Source organism: Strix uralensis, chromosome Z (genome assembly GCF_047716275.1).
Source record: "Strix uralensis isolate ZFMK-TIS-50842 chromosome Z, bStrUra1, whole genome shotgun sequence".
NCBI classification, from domain to species: Eukaryota; Metazoa; Chordata; class Aves; order Strigiformes; family Strigidae; genus Strix; species Strix uralensis.
This window is the reverse complement of record NC_134012.1, coordinates 17,562,287-17,583,016: the sequence shown is the minus strand read 5'-3', so window position 1 is coordinate 17,583,016 and position 20,730 is coordinate 17,562,287. Positions and strand designations below refer to the sequence as shown.

The 20,730-nt window shown below is 44.4% G+C and overlaps 3 protein-coding genes across 9 annotated transcripts in view; 1 reads left to right on the top strand and 2 right to left on the bottom strand.

Moving 5' to 3' along the window:
• The window catches only part of NCBP1 (nuclear cap binding protein subunit 1), a 31,828-nt gene extending 28,629 nt beyond the window's left edge, over positions 1 to 3,199 (bottom strand). Inside the window, exons 1-5 of one of the 3 annotated variants that reach the window (XM_074855462.1) lie at positions 3,054 to 3,199; positions 2,782 to 2,867; positions 1,929 to 2,029; positions 1,342 to 1,410; positions 514 to 670 (exon numbers count right to left, since the gene is read on the bottom strand). In XM_074855462.1, the coding sequence (XP_074711563.1) occupies positions 514 to 670; positions 1,342 to 1,410; positions 1,929 to 2,029; positions 2,782 to 2,867; positions 3,054 to 3,087 (447 nt within the window). In that variant the 5' untranslated portion in view covers positions 3,088 to 3,199. Of the gene's footprint in view, positions 1 to 513; positions 671 to 1,341; positions 1,411 to 1,928; positions 2,030 to 2,455; positions 2,476 to 2,781; positions 2,868 to 3,053 lie in introns of those variants that run through there. The other 2 variants (XM_074855463.1, XM_074855464.1) reach the window with 2 other exon arrangements.
• Positions 3,200 to 3,321: 122 nt separating this feature from the next.
• Positions 3,322 to 19,239, top strand: TSTD2 (thiosulfate sulfurtransferase like domain containing 2). Of its 3 annotated transcripts, none has more exons than XR_012626948.1 (9): positions 3,322 to 3,445; positions 3,634 to 3,983; positions 5,585 to 5,693; positions 7,472 to 7,597; positions 9,516 to 9,621; positions 11,270 to 11,388; positions 12,042 to 12,200; positions 13,141 to 14,110; positions 14,615 to 14,704. XR_012626948.1 is itself a non-coding variant. In XM_074854974.1 (9 exons), exons 1-9 carry the CDS (start codon positions 3,359 to 3,361, stop codon positions 14,872 to 14,874), a joined length of 1,455 nt encoding a protein of 484 aa, XP_074711075.1. In that variant the 5' UTR covers positions 3,322 to 3,358; the 3' UTR covers positions 14,875 to 19,239. The 3 variants fall into 3 exon arrangements, 2 of the variants coding, with proteins under 2 accessions (XP_074711075.1, XP_074711077.1); XM_074854974.1 differs by having other exon boundaries at positions 13,141 to 13,279; positions 14,615 to 19,239; XM_074854976.1 differs by having other exon boundaries at positions 13,141 to 13,279; positions 13,898 to 14,784.
• TMOD1 (tropomodulin 1) overlaps positions 18,146 to 20,730 on the bottom strand; it is a 29,757-nt gene continuing 27,172 nt past the window's right edge. For all 3 annotated transcript variants that reach the window (XM_074854979.1, XM_074854978.1, XM_074854977.1), the window contains exon 10: positions 18,146 to 19,669. In XM_074854979.1, coding sequence (XP_074711080.1) covers positions 19,605 to 19,669 — 65 coding nt within the window. In that variant the 3' untranslated portion in view covers positions 18,146 to 19,604. The remainder of the gene's footprint in view (positions 19,670 to 20,730) is intronic.

Here is a 20,730-nt window from a genome sequence, read left to right as displayed (position 1 = left end):
TCAAAGACAGACAGCACTTAAAACTGCCTGCTTGATCTTCATCCCATATTATCAGAATGAAAACACAGACCTGATAACTACCATCAAAAGTAGTTTTTAAGAAGCAGACTGCTCATTTTCTTTTCTCTTTTTTTTTTTTTTTTTTTGCATGGGAGCCACAAAAAGATCATACAGCTCTGAACACAATAAAAGTGCATGACTTTCATCTATCTTTCACATTTGACTGTAGAACAGGTGTGGGGGGAGCACCTCTGTTTACTACAAATTAATTTGTCACTGGGAAAATAGAGTTGGAAGTCAATTTTGCAACTGTAATATGATTTCTCTCCCCTGAGGAAGAAAATATTTTTCACATAACATACATTTCCTCTTGGTATATCTACAGTGCATTGCATGCTGATGCCAAAAGAGACTGTAATACACATGAATAGCCCAACTCTTCTGCAACAAAAAGATGAAAGAAGGAAAGCAAAAGGATGAGGAAGAATGTAAAACAAACAAAAATCCACTTACTAAATGCACAGCTTCATTATACATATTGACTTTCAGACATTCTTTAAGCTGACGAATCATGGCTTCTACAAATTCCCCACCAAAATTGTAGTTCCTGGCATTCAGCAACCCAACTAGTGTCGTGTAAACAGTAAGTTTTTCTGGTAACAGACGTGCACTGATACAGGAAAAGAAACATGGTGTTAGTTGTTTATTCATCATGTGCCAATTGACAACTGCATAGCATCTTACAATCCGCTTATTGTAAATTAAACTTGTCTTACGAGAAAGAAAGAAAAAAGTGCTAGTGTGATCTTACAGTCCTATCCCATGATTAATATTTACAGACAACCTTTTTTTTTTTAACTACCATAATTTAGAAAGGTAGGTGCCACCTTCAAGTACATTTAAGGTATTGGCTTTTTATTTATGCCTAATTACTGAGCATTCCAGAGAGGTGGCCAAATAATGTAAGTGACAGAATTTATGCAAGGATATAAGTAGTTAAATTCATAATTTAGAAATAATTTTGATACAGCATCAGCAAGATTACACAAAAGGCATACACATTTCATGCTATTAATTTTGATCCCAACTGATTTTAAGCACAGCATAGGGAAGGCCAGGTCCTACTGTAAAGAATTATTTTTCCTCAGCCATTTTTGTATGCGCGTAAGTTAACCCCATACTTTCAGAAATGTCTTACTGCTATAGGAAAAAAAAATGTACTATTTGTCTTACATTAACAAACACTGCTACAAAATAGATTTAAGTATCTGCAAAACCATAGCACATGCTAGGGCTGGAACACTCCCTCCTCACCACACCCCTTCTTCATACTTCTCTTACACTGCACAATCCCTCCCGCAGACACCGCTCAGTGATCCCGAGACAGGGCACTTCTGCTCCTGCACTTTGCTAGGGAGACGAAGAAGAACTGTCAGCCACTGGAGAGGCTGCTTTCAGCTCGTGTTCCCAGCTCCCTCCTCTAGTGAATGGGCTTACAAAGACAGGAGCATCTCATTGAGAGAGAAGAGGATCAGGCAATGAGAAAACAGCACAGATAATAATAAGCTTAAATAAGTGTTAGCAGCCAATAGCTTCAGTGCTCTTAAGGATTTCATTGGGAAACAGGATATTGCCCAGCATCACTGTGTTCTCATTGTTACTGAAGTGCAGCTCTGAGGTTTCTTCTGTTTTGAGCCTCTGTACACATTTCAAGTCAAAGTAATGTAAAAGAGGTATTTTCCCTGAATTATACCTAGTACATAACAAGCTTATTCCTCTATTTATTTTGTCTGCAGTAAAACAAACTCTATGCTGTAACAGCACTCAGGAACTAAAGCCATTCTTGGCATCTGAACTACTTTAACCATTTAAACTTATGCACAGAGAAGACAGCACCTCCCAGATTCCCAGACCTCCTGCATACGTACACAGTACATAGTATCCTTAGTATCTTGCTTTTGTAATTTGGCAGATCAGCTTCCAAAACACCAGCTAGGCCCTCCAAGTTGCTCTCCAAAGATGAATTACTCTAAAATTAAAAAAAAAAAAAGTTTGATCATCAACCAGGCAATATGAACCAGCCCCTGACTCTCATGTGGAAGACGAGGAAGTTGGGTAAGAGCACCCTCTTATGTCATCTCCTTTTTCAGAGCAACGATTCAGTTCCGTTAGCAGTAAAGAACCACTCTCACTTGTCTGAAAGAAGGAGCAGCTACTCCTCAGAAGAGCTGCTCCTGATCACCCACCTCCCCCACAAGGAGATCCAGTGCTCCCCTTCGATACAGGAGCTAATGCTGCCTCCGGGTAAGGTGATTGAGCCTTGATTAACGATGCAGCAGGAAACAAAGGACTTTCACTTTTTCAGTGCACCATCATTTTTGTTCTTATCATTTTATCCCCCTTTCTATTAGCCTCAAATCCTGTCAGGCCTTGAAGCCTGTGCCACAGACCATACCAAGTTAACTCCTCATCATCCTTGGCAGCCTGGAACCAGCAACAACATCTGCAGACACAAAGTGTTAACTATTCACTGGCTGTTCATCATTGCTTGGGAGATACAACACTACTGTTTAAGCACTTGCCCGTTTTAGCACGTCGTTTTGCAAAAGCTGGCAATTTCCCAATTACCTCACTGGAAAAAAAAAATCGTTTCTTTTTGGGTGGTTACTATAGTCGAACCGCTAACACGCAACACTCAGAAGCGGGGCGGGGGGGAAATGATACTTTAACTTTCTCGAGCTGCCGCCGGGCCCCGGCCCTGGCCGGGAGGCGACCGCCTACCTTCTCTCCCACCCTGCAGATGAGCGACTCGAGCCTCTCCTCGATCTCCGACGGCTCCGACGTCCTCCGCCTCTTGTGGGGCTGCCCTGCTCCAACACACCGAGCACACCGTTACCGCCGAGAGCCCCCCCACCCCGGCCGCCCTCCATCCCGCCCAAACCCCGCTCCCGCGGCGCGACGGCCCGGCCCGGCCCGCGCCGCCTCCGACACCCCGGGGGGCGCGGGGCGGATGGGGGCAACCGCGGGCGGGAGAGGGCTGCCGCGGCGCTCACCGTCGCTGTCGTCGCTGTGCCGCCGCCGCGACATGGCGGGAGGCGGGCAGGGGCGCGGGGCGCTGGCGGGGCCGGGCCGGGACGCCTCACAGGGGCCAGAGGGGAGCGCGGTCCTTCCGCCGCCCGCTCGCAGCCCGCCGCCCCTCTGCTTCCGGGACAAAGGGCGCGCGGCGCGGCGCCTCTCTGCTCGCCGCTCGGTGGTACGCGCGCGGCCCGGCGGACTTCCGGGGCGGGGGGGGGCGGCGCGGGGAGGAAGGCGGGCGTTGCCTGGGCGACAGGGCCCCTGCCGGCCGCCCGAGGCGGAGATGGGGCCCGGCCCGGGGTCGCCGCGGGGCAGCGCCGCGGCCGAAGCTGTCGCCGCCAGGAAGCAGCGCGCCTTCGCCCGGAGGAAGGTGGGTCGGATGGCCCGCCCGGGTCGGAGGCTGGCGCCGCCGGCGGGTGCCGCCGCTCTCGGGTCGAGGGATTTCCCCGGGCGGGGCCGCGGAGGACCTCGGGGTGGGTCTGCCGGCCCGGGCGGTGGCGGGGGATCCCGGGCAGCGGCGGCAGCGCGGTAACGGGTGGCGCTTGTGGTGCGTTTCAGGCCTTTTCCCTGTTCGTCAAAGCAAAGGAGGTGCCGGCTGCAGCCCGGTGTCCCGCCGGCGGAGAGGGCGTGCGGTGGCGGTGCTGCCGGCAGGCGTTTGAGGAGCTCTCCGGCATTCACAGGCATGTGGCTCTGCAGCACGCCGGGGACATCGGGCTGCTGGCAGGGCCGACGGACGCCGCGCAGCAGGCAGGGCTGGCTGCAGAGCGGGCGCCTGCTGAAGTGAGCCCTTCGAGCGGCCCGGCTCCTGCAGGCCGCGCAGACGGGCACCATGGGCACTCTCGTAGCAGTCCTGAGATCTCCTGTACACTCCCGGACACAAGCCACGTTAGCTATGACGATCTGACAAGGTAAGAAAGGGCCTCCGTGGTTTGGAGGTCCGGTACTGGCTGGGAGTGGGGTGTTGTGCTGCTTACACTTTGTGATCTTCCGTCAGTACTTTTTATGAAGTTCAGCATCCTGATTTCAGCTGGTACAAAGTTATTTTTTCTTCTTAGTAGCTAGAATAGTGCTGTGTTTTGGATTCAGTATGGGATTTGGTACAAGAATAATGCTGATAGCACACTCGTGTTTTCAGTTGTTAAGCGTTCAGAGACTCTCCAACTGCCCATGCACAGGTGTACAAGGAGCTGAGGGGGAGCACAGCCAGAGCACTGCAATCAAATTGGCCAATGAAATATTCCATATCATGTAACGTCATGCACAGTATAGAAAGGAGGGTTGGCCGGGAAGGAGGGGGTTCTCTCTCACTTCTGGGATTGTGATTGTGGGATCTTGGTATTTCGGGATCGCTAGCCAGGAACGGGCTGGGTATCAGTTGGTGGGTGGTGAGCAATTGCATTGTGCATTACCTGTTTGTACTTTCTCTTATTGTTTTATTCAATTATTAAACTGTTTTTATCTCAACCTGTAAGTCTCTCTTTAGTCCTCCAATATATCCCCCATCCTCTGGATGAGGGGAGCATGAGCAAGTGTCTGCGTGGTGTTTGGCTGCTGGCCAAGTTTAAACCATGACATTCAGTCAGGTGACACTTTAAGGTATAGAAGAAGTCTTCCCTGATATTCCTTTAGATCTCCAGATGCTTTGGATACCTTCCTAAGATCCTTTAGATCAATAGGTGCAGGTACCCTCCAGGAGTCACTTGGTTTATTTTATTTCCTTTCATAGCTGCTCATGCCTGTAGAAAACATGCAGATTACCACTTAAAGAAGTAGATGCACTGCATTTTTTTGATGGTAAAGATGGGAACTTTGAAGGGTTGAACTGTCAGAGCTATATCATCCCTCATTGTTAAAGCAGACCTGTACAGATGTTACTCAACAGCTTAGATGTGTAAGGAAAGATCATAACAGAAAAGAGCAGAACAGCAGGGTGTGCTCTGCACAGGTCCCTTTTCTCTGCTCATTCAAGAACCTTAAGGGCTCGTTAGTTATGAATAAGTAGGTTCATGAAAATGATTGTGAGAGTTCAGCTGGTACTGCTCAGAATGCCAGTGCACACGGTCTCGCTGAAAATTTTGCCTTTTTAAATTTAGATAGCTCAAGCACTTGAATTTTCAAGTGCAAGTTTGTCAAATTAAGCGTTTAGTGGGATGCTTGTGTGCACAGAAAACAGCAGTTCTTGTGTCTTGTGTGTTGAGAGAAACTTGAGTATAGCACACAATAGGCTACTGGCAGAGATGTCCCATCCAGCAGAAAAGAGTTCATTTTGTAACCAGTCCCGAGAACTAGGAATGTGGGAGTTTTTTTAGTTCATATTCGTTCTCTGAAATAAATCAAACCCAGCAGTGCTAATCCCTCCAAAGTTTGTTTGTTGTTTTGTTTTTCTCCCTGCATCTGCCAGAAGATAATTGTGTGCTTTTTGAATAGTTACTGCTAACAGTATATTTTCTGTGCTTTCAACCTTAACATCCTTTCTCCTGTTTGTTCATCTTTGCCATGCTATGAACAGCAAGGTGGGAGAAGTACTTCTGTACTACTGTTACTGTGAGGTGGAGGATCCAGAGAAACTCTGTGCTTGGCAAAAGGCTCTGTGCCAGCATCTGCATCTCACTGGCAAGGTAAGGTTTTAAGCAATGGTGGTATTCTTAACAAAAAAAGTCTTGTTTGCTTAGTGCAGGACAATGGGGCATGTGGAGAACCAAGTGTTTTGCAGCAGAAGGTGCTAGTCTGTTATGGTCCCTTTAAGAAAGGCACTCAGACTCTGTAAAGTATCATTTAAAATGCTATTTAAGAGTTAATGCTACAAACAAAAAGAAAATAATACAGATAATCTCATCCCTTTTGATGCTGGGAACCCTGAGTTGTGCAGCATTGAGCAAGCCTCTGATCCATGCACAGCACACTGTGCAGACCCTGTCTTTGCAAGGGTTGCTCCATTTCCATCATTCGAACTGTTACAGATTTTTTTTTAAACAGGAAAACAAGTCATTTCATCACTTCTACTGTCAAACATAAAAGGTTATTCACATCAAAACTTCTTGACACACTTTTAGATAAAGGCAAGAACATGTAGGGGGCGTAATCACTGGTATCAACAGGGAGCTGCATGCAGGCATCTCTATTAGGATTATCAGGCTGGGTTTATTCTGTGACTAAAGGATACGTGCAGCACAACAGAGCCTGAAGGCCAAGCTGGAGGTACAGCACCATGCAGCATGGGTCTGGGCTTGCTCCTGTACACTGTTAGGTGTATCACTAACTCCTCAATGTGCAATGGTCTTCCAGTCGGAATCACTACACGGAGCTGTAATCCATACTGTCAGGAATGAGACGAGAGCAGTTGACATGTTAGACAACACCATAGGTTAGCAGTGCTCATTCCTGTACAGAGTCTTTGTTCTTTCCGTTCCTGACAGACTAGACTAAGGAGGTGAGTTGGCTCATCTATCTGGCCTCTTGAGGCTGTGGGAAAAGGTGAATTTTAGCCTCATGAAGCTGATGATCTCAGGCTATCTGTGGGGAGAGGGGTTTTTCAAGAGGGCAACTCAGAGCAGGAGACTACTTTTATCTTTGACTTGTCTTCCTTAGTAGCTTCTTTTTCTCTGCCAGTGGTAGGCACCTTCCCTGTTCAACATTAGCACAGGTCTGGGGGTGAAATGTCCTGATGCATTTACTTCTTTTTTGCTCAGCTGTATTGTATGATAGTTGGTATTTTTCTCAATCTTTTTTTTCATCTCCAATACAGGTGCAGCATTTGCATTCTCAATCAGGTTTTTTTTTTCCTCACCTCTTACATTCAATCTTTTTTTTTCCCCAGCACTTCAGAGTTTTTGTTCATTTGTCAGTGCTGGAGATAAAATGACTCATACTGAAATTTAATATTACATGCAATATTATGCATATTGACATTTTTCTTGTGAGTCATTGGGCACAATCCCATTGTTCTTCCTGAGGCAGACTTCCAGTGAGAATTTTAATGCTGACTGCAGGATTTGCCTGTTAACCAGTTAGCATTTCTCTGTTTATTGCACAAACTTTTCTGACTGTCTTGATGTCATTCTTTTGAAGTGGCTCAAAAGTGATTACTGGGGTTTTATTCCTATTTTATTTTTTCTCTTCATTATGTTCAACTTCAGTATAACCATGTCTTCCCTCCTTCCCTCCTTCCCTCCTTCCCTCCTTCCCTCCTTCCCTCCTTCCCTCCTTCCCTCCTTCCCTCCTTCCCTCCTTCCCTCCTTCCCTCCTTCCCTCCTTCCCTCCTTCCCTCCCTAGTAGCTCTTTTCTGAACATACTTCTGTGTCTGCCTTCTGTCACCCAGTCATATTTTGCTATTTTCACTGTGATCTGGTTTTGCTGTTACTAAGCCTTAGTCCCAGCTTCTCCTCTTGCCTTTTAGGTACGAGTTGCTTCAGAAGGGATTAATGGGACAGTTGGTGGAAGCAAAGTAGCTACCAATCTCTACATTGAAGTTATGCTTTCCCAGCCTCTGTTCAAAGACATTTTGTGTCAAGAGGATTTCAAGGTATGAAAAAATAATTTCTACATGTACATTGTTAATGCAGGACATTTAATTTTTGAGAAGTAAGCACATTGCTTCTTGGTATTATTACCTCTGCTCTAGCAGTTCTGCTCTCCCAGCACTGACCTAAGCCAAAAGTTCCTAACCTTTCTTTGTTTAGCTGTCTCCGCTGGTTTTCACCAGCAGTGGCAGTTATCACAAGCAGTGATAGCAGCTACTACAAGCTTTGGCAGCTATGGGTGCTGCTGCAAAGCCCCCCACACAGGTAAATGAGGAAGTGTGCTTCAGCCCCACCATTCTTCAACAAGCATTTACTCCAACTTGACTGCCAAAACCAAGGCATCACAACATACACTTACCCAAGCAAACTATTCCCACACTCTCCTCTGCACCCTGATTTGAGATCCTTGCCTCGAAGCCTACTGGTTTAGGTTCATGCTGGCTTTGGTGTCTATATAGGTGCATTTTCAGTTCCATGAACTGGATATCTTCTAGAGAAAATACACAGGCAGAGTCGAGGTTTCTCCCTACTCCAGTAAGTGCCTGACTGGAGGGAGAGAGGTGCTAACTTCTGCTTGAGCCTGAGCATATGTGCTGATTGCTGTCTTCAGATGGTGATGGCAGCTGTGGCTGGCACTGTATGGCGTTCTGGTAGGCTTTTGCTGCTCCAGCACTGTAGGTACTGGTTTCTCTGTGAGAAAGGAAAGCTGCTGCTTTTATAGCATTTTTATTTTCCACGCAGTTTCATTTTCAGGGAATACTATTTTTTTTTTCCATAAATAGCTAGGTCAAAGGAGTTAGTAAAACTTGTGAAACTCAAATCCCATGTAGAGCTGCAGTGCTGATTCAGTCTAACTATCTGTTGTGCTTGGCTGAATTTCAAGAGTAAATGTGACGTGTTAGTTACAGTCATGTGTAGATGCAGAACCAGAACAGGGATGGAATTTTACCTTGACCTTGGCAAAACCTCCAACCTTGAGGGATCTCTCTGGGCATCAACATTCATGCATTAGTACACGATGGTATTTTCTGTCTCACAGTTCCTCTGCATATGCTGTATAGCCAGGTAAGTGGGAGTTTCAGGTCCCTGTGCCATGAAGATATGGGGATAGAGGAGTGAAAATTGTGCTTGGGACTATGAAATATTCAGTGGCCACTGTAGTTGCTGCAGACTGTTTTCCGTGATAGCTGGGACATTGTTGCACAGCACCACACTTTTGTTTGAGTATATCTTGATAGTGCCTAAGCCATGACTGAAGCTCAGCCCTGCAGAAATTCTCACTTCCTGTTGCCTGCAGTGGGGGTGTCTCCAAAGGGGAAATCCTGTGCTTGAATTTGGTGGGGTGGGGGGTGTCAGACTCCGCTGTTAACAAACCTTGAGCCTGGCTGACCTCCCATATGTCCCTTTCACACCCATGAACCACTGCAGTTCCCATTGCACATGTCATGACTGGAGGCCTGGTGGTGCTTGTGTTGGGTGTCAGAGGGGCTGAAGAGAACTGCAGGGCCCAGATGTGTCAACATGATCTGTTACTGGAGGAGGTTATTTAATATTCCTGTCAGAGTCAGCATGCTCTGTAGGGGCCTTAACTTTCTCATGATAGGTGCTAGTGACATTGTTTCTGACTAAGATCTGTTCTCCTTCACGCTACTCAGTGACTCTGCACTTCATGCCAAATGGTGCCTGTCTCACTGGCAGAGTAGTCAGTGGGCCTAAGACACTTCTGCCAGGTCGTGGTAGGGGTCCACTGCCTAAACCTCAGGGTTTAGACTGTGGATTTCAGTGGGAGAGACATTTCTTTCCCCCAGCCATCGAGACACTTTCATATTCTAGTGAGCTGTAGAAATTAAAGTCAGTGGGTAATTTTAATCTTGACACCTGGCAAATTTTGGTGGGTTGTTTTTGTGTTTAATTTCCTAGAGCAGTGCAGGAGGAGCTCATTGTTTCCCAGACCTTCGAGTTGGAGTATTCAAAGAAATTGTACCTATGGGCATTGATCCAAAGATAGTGTCTTACAAAGAAACTGGTAAGTTGATTTAATGAGAAATACGGCCCCTCACCCAAGTGAGAGGTAGGTGAAGAATAAAGTAATTTCATCAAAAACATTTCCTTTTGCACAGTGGCTGGGACACAGATGAACTAGATACAGAAATTGATTTCTTGATGGTAGTCAAAAGTTATGGGTGCAGAGAATTTGCTGGCCCAGGTTTTGGTTTGCTAAGTTTTTAGCTGCCTCAGAAAACTTTAGAATTAACTTTCTGTTTTGTGGGAAACAGTAATTCTCAAGCAGTTATCTTGTTTTGGGGTAGGGACATACCTTGTGATTTAGTCAGGGAGTAAGTCATTAGACACCTGCTAAAGGCAGATGTAGGGTGAAACTATGTATGATGGTTAGGAAAGACATTTCAATGCATGAATATATTTGTATTTGTTCTAAATATTCTGTAGGTGCTTGAGAGCGCTCAGAAATTACACCATATAAAGAGCTCCAATGCTCTCTCTTTGTGGTTAGCTTGCGGTAAGAACCAAGCTGTATAGGAAGAGCAGCTTTCCATAGAGTCTTCTTGTGGATCCAGTGGATTCTGGCGCTGTGAATGCTGACAGCTTTTTTTTAAGAAAATGCTAGAATCCTGCTGAAGCTTACAGTTGAATATATACGTGTTCCTATCTTAGGGACTGCTGACTTGGCTTTACTTGTGTTGAAGTTAACAGCCATGCTTCTGCCTCTTACACTAAAGCAGAACCAGGTTCTGCATCAGGTTCATGCCACTCCCCTAATACAGGCTGCATTTGTTTACTGTAACCTGTAGCTGCTTAGTATGGATTATGCCCGATAAGATGTTACTGGCTGTGCATCTGCTATGAGGACACTTATGTAGGTGGTAAGCAGGAGCACAGAGAATAGCAGTTAACAGAGCAGTTCGGGTCTCTTTTTTCCACCAAGAGGTTTTGGTGGTGGTAAATTTCTACAGCATCTTTTTGTGCTTTTGGTAGAGGATTATTTTTTGCCCATTTTTTGGCAGTTTGTGGGATGTATGTTTGGATATTTTTCCTTTTTTTTTCCTTTTTCCTCCTATTTTACAGCAGTTTATGGAGATGCTTCGCATTAATCTGGCAGACTTTTTTAATCAGGTGAGGGATTTTGGTGCAGGAGGTTTTTTGTTTTTCAGTAGGTTTGGACTCCTAAGTCCCAAGCAATGTGAAAGCTGAGAAACTTTATGTAAATAGAAGTTGCAGTGAAAGTAATACATGCTTACGGAAATTTTCCATTTTTATCAACAAAGAAGAGTTTAATTGAAAAGTTGCATTTCTGCATGCTTTTGTGTGTCTAAAGGTGATCAAAGGGAGGGGAAACATTTTTCACTCTTTCTTTTACAACTGTAGGAGTTGCCAGGGGGACATAACAAAGATCATAGAGACAGGCGCCTGTCTGCTGCTGCTTCTGTTATGTGGAACAGTGTTATGTTTTCTTTCATTTGCCAATAGGAGGCCAAACATGGATAAACATGGCTGGTTGAGTTGGGATGAAGTCTGTGAACTGTCACAGAAAATTTTTGTTTGGAAATCTGAGGAGAATCTGGATCAGTGAGATCATATGTAATATTGTTTTATAGTTCTGCTTCTCACTTCTTTCTCTTTTTTTCCTTTTTTTTTTTCTTTTTCTTTGGTTAAAGGAATCCATTTATCCCCTCAGGAATTTCATAGAGAAGTAGAACAGTATTTGTCTCAAGCCAGTCAAGGACAAAGTGATACCATCTTGCTGGACTGTAGGAACTTCTATGAAAGTAAAATAGTAAGTGTTGTTTGCCTGCTTCTTGCAGTGTATTACAGGTGCTCGGGGGAAGCATTTCACATTGTGAGAGTGTAACCTTACCGGAAGAAGAGATTCCATGTTCCAGATTGACTGTAATATGTACAAAGTTCAATTTAATAATGAATATTAGGCACAAACAGCAGATGACCTGCTCAGCGACTCAGCATGGAGCCTGCCTGGCTAAGTGCTTATACAGCTTGGGGCAGGAAGACACAGTGGTCCATACAACATTAGCAGTAAATACCATATAGTTTGAAGTAAAAGTAGCATCATTTGTAAGGATATTTTTCAGCATTTTTGCACTGTCCCATATGTCAAAAAAATAGAGGCATCCTGCTGTCACACCACCAGCCCTCCTGCACTGCTATGGCTCGTCCTCCTCTCTCTGACAGTTCTGTTCTGCTTAGCTCCCTCTCTTATGTTAGGATGAGAAGACATGTTGTATCCAGAATCCTGTTACAGATTTTAACAGGTATTTTGATGCATAAATGCAGCTGAGGACCTGCCTAAAGCAGCTGCAGTGAGCTGAATGTTCTGGTCCAAAGGTTTGTTACTTCCTCCAGTTCAAGGCACAGACCTTCCCATGTAAGACTGCTTGTAACTAGTCGCATGGCCATCTGTTGTTATTGCAGGGACATTTCCAGGGCTGTCTGGCTCCAGATATCAGGAAGTTCAGCTATTTTCCCAGCTACATAGATGAAAACCTGGAGCTTTTTAAAGACAAGCGTGTCCTGATGTACTGCACAGGAGGGATTCGTTGTGAAAGAGGCTCTGCTTACCTGCGGAGCAAGGTGAGATGTCATTCTGCGGGCACAAGTGGCAAGGAGTTGAGACTTCTTTAAGGGCAGCTGTCTTTTCTTTTGCTGGTAAATTCTTAGTGAGCACAAACTGCTCAGTGAGCAGGTGGGGAGATAAATGTCTCTGACGCACGCTTGCCTCATGCTGTCTGTCAAAGACATGGGTAGTTTAATGCAGCTCAGAATGATCTGCATGGACTAGTGTCACAGCAGTGATTGCTCTGTGAAAATAAGTATGTAACCCATTTGCTGAGAAGTAAGGCTGCCCTGCCCATTGTAGCAGTGTTTTAGGAGGGCTTGAGAGCATGCTGCGGTGTTTCCACAAGCTCTGCCTAGGTTATGCTCTGTGGTCATTACTGCACCGCTTGAGCATCTCAGGGTGGTGAAAATCAGCCAGTCAGTGCTTTCCCAGTGTTGTGGAATTAAATCTAGCACGCTGCGTTGTTCTAGTTGTGCTTTCCATCTCACTCTTCTCCTCGTTCTTCCCTCAAGGAGCAAGGGAACGGCACGTATGTATGTTCTCCAGAGATTTAAACCTTGATTCTTTCTCTCTGCTGCACCAATGTGAACCCTGAAAAATTCTCCTGCTAACAGCTCATTACATAAAAATAGAATAAGCAGTGGTTCACAGAGATTCAACAGCATTTGATCTGTGATGCAGCAAACCTCCCTCAGTTGAGGTTGCCAGCCGTTTTCTGACTGTAACATTAAATGCACATTTGGGTTCATGTCAACAAGCCAGCATTGTGGATGTGCCCAGTAATCCCTGGTGGCACTGCCTAGAGCTGTGGGTGCACATGGTGCCATCTGATGGTCACTGAGAAGCTGCTGCTTTTTATTGACCCCTGGCGTTTACAACATTTGCTTTGGGAACTCTGACATGCCACCACTGCTGCCATTTCCTTCAGCTTTTCTGCTAATATGCTTTAAACAGGCAGTGTGCAGAGAGGTTTACCAGCTAAAAGGTGGAATTCACAAGTACCTGGAAGAGTTTCCAGATGGATTCTACAGGGGAAAGCTGTTTGTATTTGATGATCGTTACGCCATTTGTTCCAATGAAGATATCATTTCAGGTAGGACTACATAATGTAAGTGCAGAAGGCTGGGAAGCTATTGCAGTTGTTTCCAGAGATGTGCAGGATAGGGGCAGCCAGACTGCTCTGTGCAGTTCTTCCTCATACTCGCTTTGATCTTTTAGTGCTGTCACTTTTCATGATGATTATCAACTCAATGGCTTTAACACATAAAACAGAAGTGAGAGAGAAGACAGTCACTAAACAGTTCCCTAAGACTGGAGCAATAAAAGGAAGCATCCCCTGCAGAACAGCTGCTGTTATCAGCCATCTGCAGCTATGGAGATGTATGTCAAGCACTACTGCTGTTGTTACCCACTTGTTGCCCACAGTGCTGATCAGGCTGAGGTTGGCCAAGTGACCAAAGTGTTAAATAGTTCTCCTGCTGTCAGCTGTTCTCTGCTCCAGTAATCTCACAGAACATCAGCACAGACTGCCAGGCACTGGGAGAGTGGTGGTACTAAGCTCTACAGCATTTTATTTTCATGCTTTAAAAGTTTCTGTAGCCTGTAGAATTCCAGTGACTTCTAGTTGAAGTTGTTGAGAACATTGGCTGGTCTTCTGTCTGGGGTCGCTGTTCAGATATTGCAAGTGAGATTTGTGTTTTCTTCTTCTCAGTTGCCAGGTAAAAATACATGGAATTTGGCTCTAGCCTCTTTTAGGAAGCAGCGCTGCTTTTTCTCTGAGTGGGTAACTTTTTGAGCATAACCTTCCATTCCTCCTCTGCAATTACCATATACATCTTGAAGGTGCCTGGCTTGGTATAGAAACAGAAAACATTCTGGATGCATCACAGCCATCCCTGCAGAAGTTTCCAGGGGAAGTGTTGGGGTAGGCACCTTCTTGATGGTACAGCTAAACTGGGCTGTAGCTTTCAGTTAAAGGGTTAAAACCTGTCTGATGTAGAAGGACTCTGCCAGGACTGCAGATGACACCCTATCTGCACAGGCCATTGCTTTTAGGTGGAAGGAAGTCCCATGGCACCCCCCTCCCCAGCAGGCAATGTTCCTGTGTACTGGCTTAATTACCACCAGCATATCTTCTTTTGGCAACAAGAATCTTTAAATCTGTCTAATCAGTACTAGAGGAAGCGCTAGAGAGCACTTTTTCGTTTTCCTGAGGGACAGCTGTCCTAAATTTTTTACTTCAAAATCAGAAGTTTAAAAATTAACTAGGTTCTAAAAGATCGATTTAAAGCAGAACTAAAAACCTGGAAGACAATAGATAGCCACTTAAATGAGAGATTGCAGCCCCATGGTGTCACAGAAAACCTTCTGCAAGGGGGACAGATGGAGCAGTGTGGGTGTTAACTTTTTCTTTTCCTCCTCCCTCCAGCATGCAGATACTGTGGGACACTGTGGGACCAGTATAAACTTTGTTCCAGCCAGCACTGCCAGCAGCTTGTCCTGACATGTCCAAGTTGTCGCAACAAAGGTCTTACAGCTTGCTGTCATGTTTGTCAAGAGAAAGAGCTTAAGGTGATTTCAAGGGCTTCAGGACAGACACTTAAGGAGGAATGTGAATGTACACGGAGACGGCCAAGGGTACCTATTGAACATGTCTCACAAAAGACACTGGGTGCAGGAAAAGATTAAGCTGTTTTGTTAGCTAATCTGACATGTGCTAATGTGAATGGCTTCTGTAATCAGATTCCTCTCTTTTATTCAGCTAGGTTTGGAAATTGTGAAAATGTGTTGGCTTGGAAAGTTTTGTTCATACACTGCCTTTAAGTCTAGAGTATGCCCTGAAAACCATCCATTACTTGACTGTAAATTACCAGAGTGCCCAACCCATCACCAGCACTACAGGATTCCTCTCCCTGGGTACAGTCTTGTAGCATGGCCTCTACCACAGGGATTTTGGAGCAGAGTGTGTGCTGTGGGACACAGCTGCTCACAATTCAAAAGAAACTGAAGGGACATAAGAACAATACCATTCTCTTCCTCCTTTATGGAGATGAATCTGTCTAACCTCTCCACTGATCATGCATTTGCTTCAACAACTAGTGCTAGGGTGTGAAAACAGATGTATTAGTTGGGTGCAGGTATGTGACTGGATTAGAGTCAAAGGTATCTTCCATGTACATGCGATCTGCATGTGTGTCTTGCTTTATACCAGTGAGAAGCAAGGGGTAGTTACCTGAAGTCACTGGCTTGACTTGTGTACAACTGGCTGAAGGCAGCATAAGGAGCCCTCTTGTAAGTGGGGCAAAGGCCCGCAGATAGTGTCTGCCCAGCCATACTTGTGTGTGAACTGTAGGATGAACAGGAGAAGTAATCCTCATTCCAGTGCTCTGTCTCCCTGGGAACTGTTTCCCTCAATTTGCCCATGAAATATCCAGGGCTGAGCTCTGTTTGCACTAGGAAAAATCCAGCAGTTCGAAGCATGTTGAAACTGAGACACACAGAGAGGGGAGCACAGACTGTCAAAATACCAGCATTATGGCACCGGAAGTGATGCTGATGTATGTGAATAAATGTCAGCAACAGCCATAAGGAGATGCAAGATCCTTTATCCAAGTTAAATAATTCAAGATTTGGGGAGCATTTGTGCTTTGTAAACATGAGTTGAGGTTTTCAAAAGGTGTGTGATGTTTGTGTGTGATTTCCAGCTCCTATTAGTGGAGAAATTGTCTTTGAAAGGATTATAGCATACGAGCTCAAAACATGTCTCCACTTCCTTCTTTGTGTGCCTGATGCTGTGGAATGTACAGAAAGGTTTTATTAATAGTGTATAAGATGTGTCTTGACTGAAAAATGTCTTTGAAACTTACTGTCATTCTTGGTACTGAATAGTAGTAGTTAAGTCATTAGGAAATCAAAATCACTGTCCCCCTGGGGTGGGGGGTGGGTGAGCAAGTGGCTGCTGGCTGGGCTTAAACCACAACACTCACTTACTGGTTTGTTGGGTTTTTTTTACTAGCAACTGCTTTTAAAAGCAAGAAAACAGTTTACTCAGGTTTCTGTAGTTGCTTAATTAGGGCAATGTTATTTTCATATAGATTGTAACTTTCTTCCACAGTGCTATGAATTCAGCAAGGCCTTGTTGGCTTGACTAGAACTTAAAGACATGGGCATTGGTTTCATTAAAGCCATGGCAAGCATTTCTTACTTCCAGTATTGCTACCATGAAATGAATGGTTCAGCAACTGTTTTTGTGACTGTTCCTTTCATGAAGCAAAACCTTGAAACTTATGAACATCTCCTTTGAGAATCTTTCTAGGATAATATTTAATAGCAAATCGGTGCATAATCCATAATGGAGAAGAAACTGGAAAATTTCTGTCAGGAGACATCTTCAGCAGAAGTCTAAGGCAGTACCCATGGTCCCCTGGCATCTGCCTCCCAAGTTCTGCTGGCCAGTTAACCTCTGTGCTGTTGAGGACTGGAGTATTTGTGGAAAAACATGCAAAGCTCTACTTGCAGGCCTGGTGTAGAGCAGCGATGCAAGTGCTTCAATTTGTATGTTATACTCTCTTCATGTATTAGGCTAAAATAATACAATTTTATAATTAAGTCTATCAGCAAGTCTGTAACACTGTAATCTGTTTAGAAGGCTGTTTCTATATCATGTATCAATACAAATGGCAACAACTATTTTATATGTAAACTTCTGAAATTCCTATGATGATCTATAACCTTTAGTGCTTCCATCATAATTTTTAAAGTACTGCACAAATACACTTCACCTGTTACGTTGGAGGTGCTTAATTCTGCAGAGGTAAATGCTGAAACCAAGCTAAGCTGTCTGCCATGTGGTAGACCTGGCTACAAGGTACAATTCCCCAGAGAACTGGCAGCTGGAGATTCTACCTCAAACGCAGAGGGGAGCCATGGGGCCTCTTCTGGTCCTTGCTGCATTAAGGCAAGGGAGGAGAAGGGCTTGAGATGTACAGATGGAGGCCTATAAAGCCACATTTCCTCTGCTGCAGAGAGGGGAGGGGGTTAACAGGCATCCTTAGCCTCCCTCTTGCAAGTGAGCCCAGCAGCAGCTTTCCTGGCTTCTGGATTAGTTTTGTCAGATTAATACAAATAAGGACTTGCCATGTGAAATGCTGTGTGCTGGGATGCAGGCACCTCAGTGGTAATGCCTGAGAGAAGGCACATTAAATCCAGGAGAGGCGAGTTAAGCAGGTCTGGCTGTGACTGCTAGATGCTGCAGTCAGCAGATGGCTTTTGCTCATTTTCCTGAAGAGCTGCTGGGACAAACAGTGATCCCTTTGCTCCTAAATATCACTGTTTTGTAGCTCCGTCGCTGCACAGCTTGATGCCTTTCACCACAAAGCCTGATGCTTCTCAGCACAGCCTGTCTCTGCTGCACAGCTCTCATATGCATCTTTCAGCAAAACAGCTCTATAAGGATCAGCTGAGGAACTGGGAATGATCCTGCCAGCTTAATGTGTGTTTGGGCTGCATAGTTAATTTGGATGCTGCTGCAGTGAAACAGGACAAGGTTATTGCTTTTTTTTTTTTTTTTTTTCTTTTTAAGAGCTGTTTTTTTCATTCAGAAAAAAATGCTGTGTAGTATCCATGGTGGCACGCCCTGCTCTGCAGATGCATCTCCTTGCATGTCTGGGTTTCTTAGTGCCATCAGGATTTCCCAGGGTAAGATTAATTTACGTTCTTCTGAAGTCAATGGAAGAGCTGAGCCTGTACCATGTAAATCTGAGCGGATGGCTCAGCTGAAACTCTGTGGCTTTGGTTTGATGATTTAGTTGACTGTTTTGAAGTCTTTGCAGTGCATATGGAAGAAAGAGGCTGTCTGCCAGGGTTTTTTTAAAATATGTTTTCAAGTATTTTTCTTCTGTATTCTTTTCATTTTCTGATATGAAACTTGCAGGTTGGGGGAAGAAGCTACAGTGAAGCATTTTATTTGACACCACTGGTGCATTTATTAAGATATGAAGAGCAACAAATGTTTCCCATATTGCTGAAAGTATAGTGTTTCTCTGCTTTGTTGGTCAGAGCTAAATCGTGGGTGGTATTTGCACACAAGCTCTGAAGAAATCTGTGGGACTTTTGCTGGAATATGTGTAAAAGGCTGCAAAACTTCACTCTTAACAGATGTGTACAGACACATTTCTAGAAATTGAGAACATTTTCTAGGACATGCTGTCATCAGACCAAGAGTAAAGCTTCAGTGTGGCAATGCTTCTGCCAGGAGACTGCCTACTGAGCAGGATCCTGCCCACGTTAATAGCAGGAGTTTTGGATGGGATAATGCTGGGTCCAACCCACTGCATGTCTGCGAGCTACGCAAGCCTGTGGGGAATTCCTCCCAGGCTAGAGGATGGGTAGTAGACTGACAAAAACCTGTCAGACAGTACACAGTGTAAGTTCAGAGTTGGGGTATTTCACTTAACAGCTTTTCTAGGGCACATCATTTATTGTTGCATCTATGCAGACATTAGAGATGGCAGTAAAAGAAACAATCCCTAGCAGCACAAAATTTAAATAATGAAAATGGTCATCTAGACAAAACAGTGAAGAGAATTTGACTTGTTTCCAGTGAATAACTGGACACATGCTTTTCACATCAGGAGACTGAAGGGAGTGGGGATTAGAAGAGAGGGCTCTGGTTTGCCAACTAGTTTGGCCATCTCTGTGGGGTTAGGATTTGCATTGCATCTCTGAAGGTGACGATTTTCTTCAGACATGCATAGGACAGAAAGATATTAGCCCATCCTAAACCGCTCAATTTTTGAGACTGTTTTATAATTGGTGGCCTTTAAGTTCCATTTAACCAGGGGATGGAGATAAATTTTTTCTAAGAAACACAGGGATGCATTTGAAACATCATCTTCAACTGACTCAGCAAATGTTGGTAAAAATTGTAATTCACAATTCTTGAAATTAGCCATGTTTCCAGGTAGTAGAAGTGCTTGTTAAACTAGTTGTTCCTCTATAGTTGAGATCATTTTGGAAAAAAAAAAATAAAGTATTTTTTTAATACTTCTATAATTTGTGTGGAATAGTTGTATCTTTCACTCATGCATACCACATCCTAACTGTATGAAACACCGTGCAGGAAGTTTATAGAAAAATTAGGTCCCAGGTTAATTAAGAGTCACTTTTACACTGGGATGTACTCTAAACTGAGATTGCATAAAATTGGCAAGTTGTTACTGGCTTGAATAGTTTCCAACTCTACAGAAAACATCAACAGTCCTACTGGATAAAATCTTCAACTACAGCCACTAGTTAATATAAACTGTTAGTGCATAAAACAGAACCGAGGCACCACAAATACTCTGTCAAGGCACTTATTGCCTTTACATTTCCGCAGTGTAGCACTGATCACCGGGAATGACTGCCATAGCCAGGAACTACACTCCAGTTCTGCACTTGGGAAAAATAGGCCCATTCAACTCTGCAAGTCTTCTCTTCCTCACTGAAAAAGAAGAGGAAGAGGAGTCAGTCACAGCAACGGAGATGTGGATGGCAGGCTTGGCTTACCTGCTGTGGAAAGGAGCTGAGAGACGTACTTTCTGCCAGGAAAGAAACAGGATAGCATCAGCTTCTGAATTCCTGCTTTAAGCAGCAGGCACAGCCTTATGCAGTTTAAAATCAAGGGGGGTAAGATGAGGTTTCTGTCCCTATGAATTTTTAAGGCTGGAAGCTACTTTCAGCCTACCTCCCATATTCTACAGACAATTATATTTCACATGATTTGTCTCTGTAATCTGACTTTGGCCAAAGCATCACTTGATGCTGACTGATGTAGAGAGAGCAGGAAATGGGTGCCACAGTTTTTCCTTTGCTAGTTTTAATAAATTCCCACTTCAAACAAAAAAAAAATAATTCTATCTCATTTCTTATCTTAAGCCTTTAGCATCCAGTTATGGTCAAAGCAGTTTCACATCTACTCTTAAAGTTGATTTACAGCTCTGACAGCTACACTCATGACTTTTCAAGAAATGTGTGTGAGGAAAAAAGGGAAAGAAAAAAGGCATAAAGAAGACACAGACGTTAGCTCATGAGGATGAATGTAAAAGCCTTCGTGGTTGGTTCATATAAGGCATCTTAGAGAAAAGAAGCTATAGGACCAAAACAAAGTTCTGGTAGCATCAGGTGATGGTAGGCAAGAACACTGGAGTGGAGCACAAGCAGAGAGCTATTGCTGACAGGGAGAAAAATAAAGTTTTTCTATACTTATACATTGTCCAGGTGTGGAGCTGAGACGCTATTGCCAGAAACCATCACACCGATGAATACGAGCTGCAAACAAGAACCAAATCAGACAAGAATGCTGAGCTTAGTGGTCAAAGAGGCAAAATACACAACTGTTACATGGAAGGCAAGTTGTGAATGCCTACCCTTAGAGCAGGGACAATTAAAACACTAGATCCAAATCTTCCACCTGATTACTTTGTATGCCAGGTGCTGCACGGTCATTAAAACCCTTGCTCTGTTCCAAAGGACGGAAAATAGCAAGCCTTTCTTGGTGCAGCT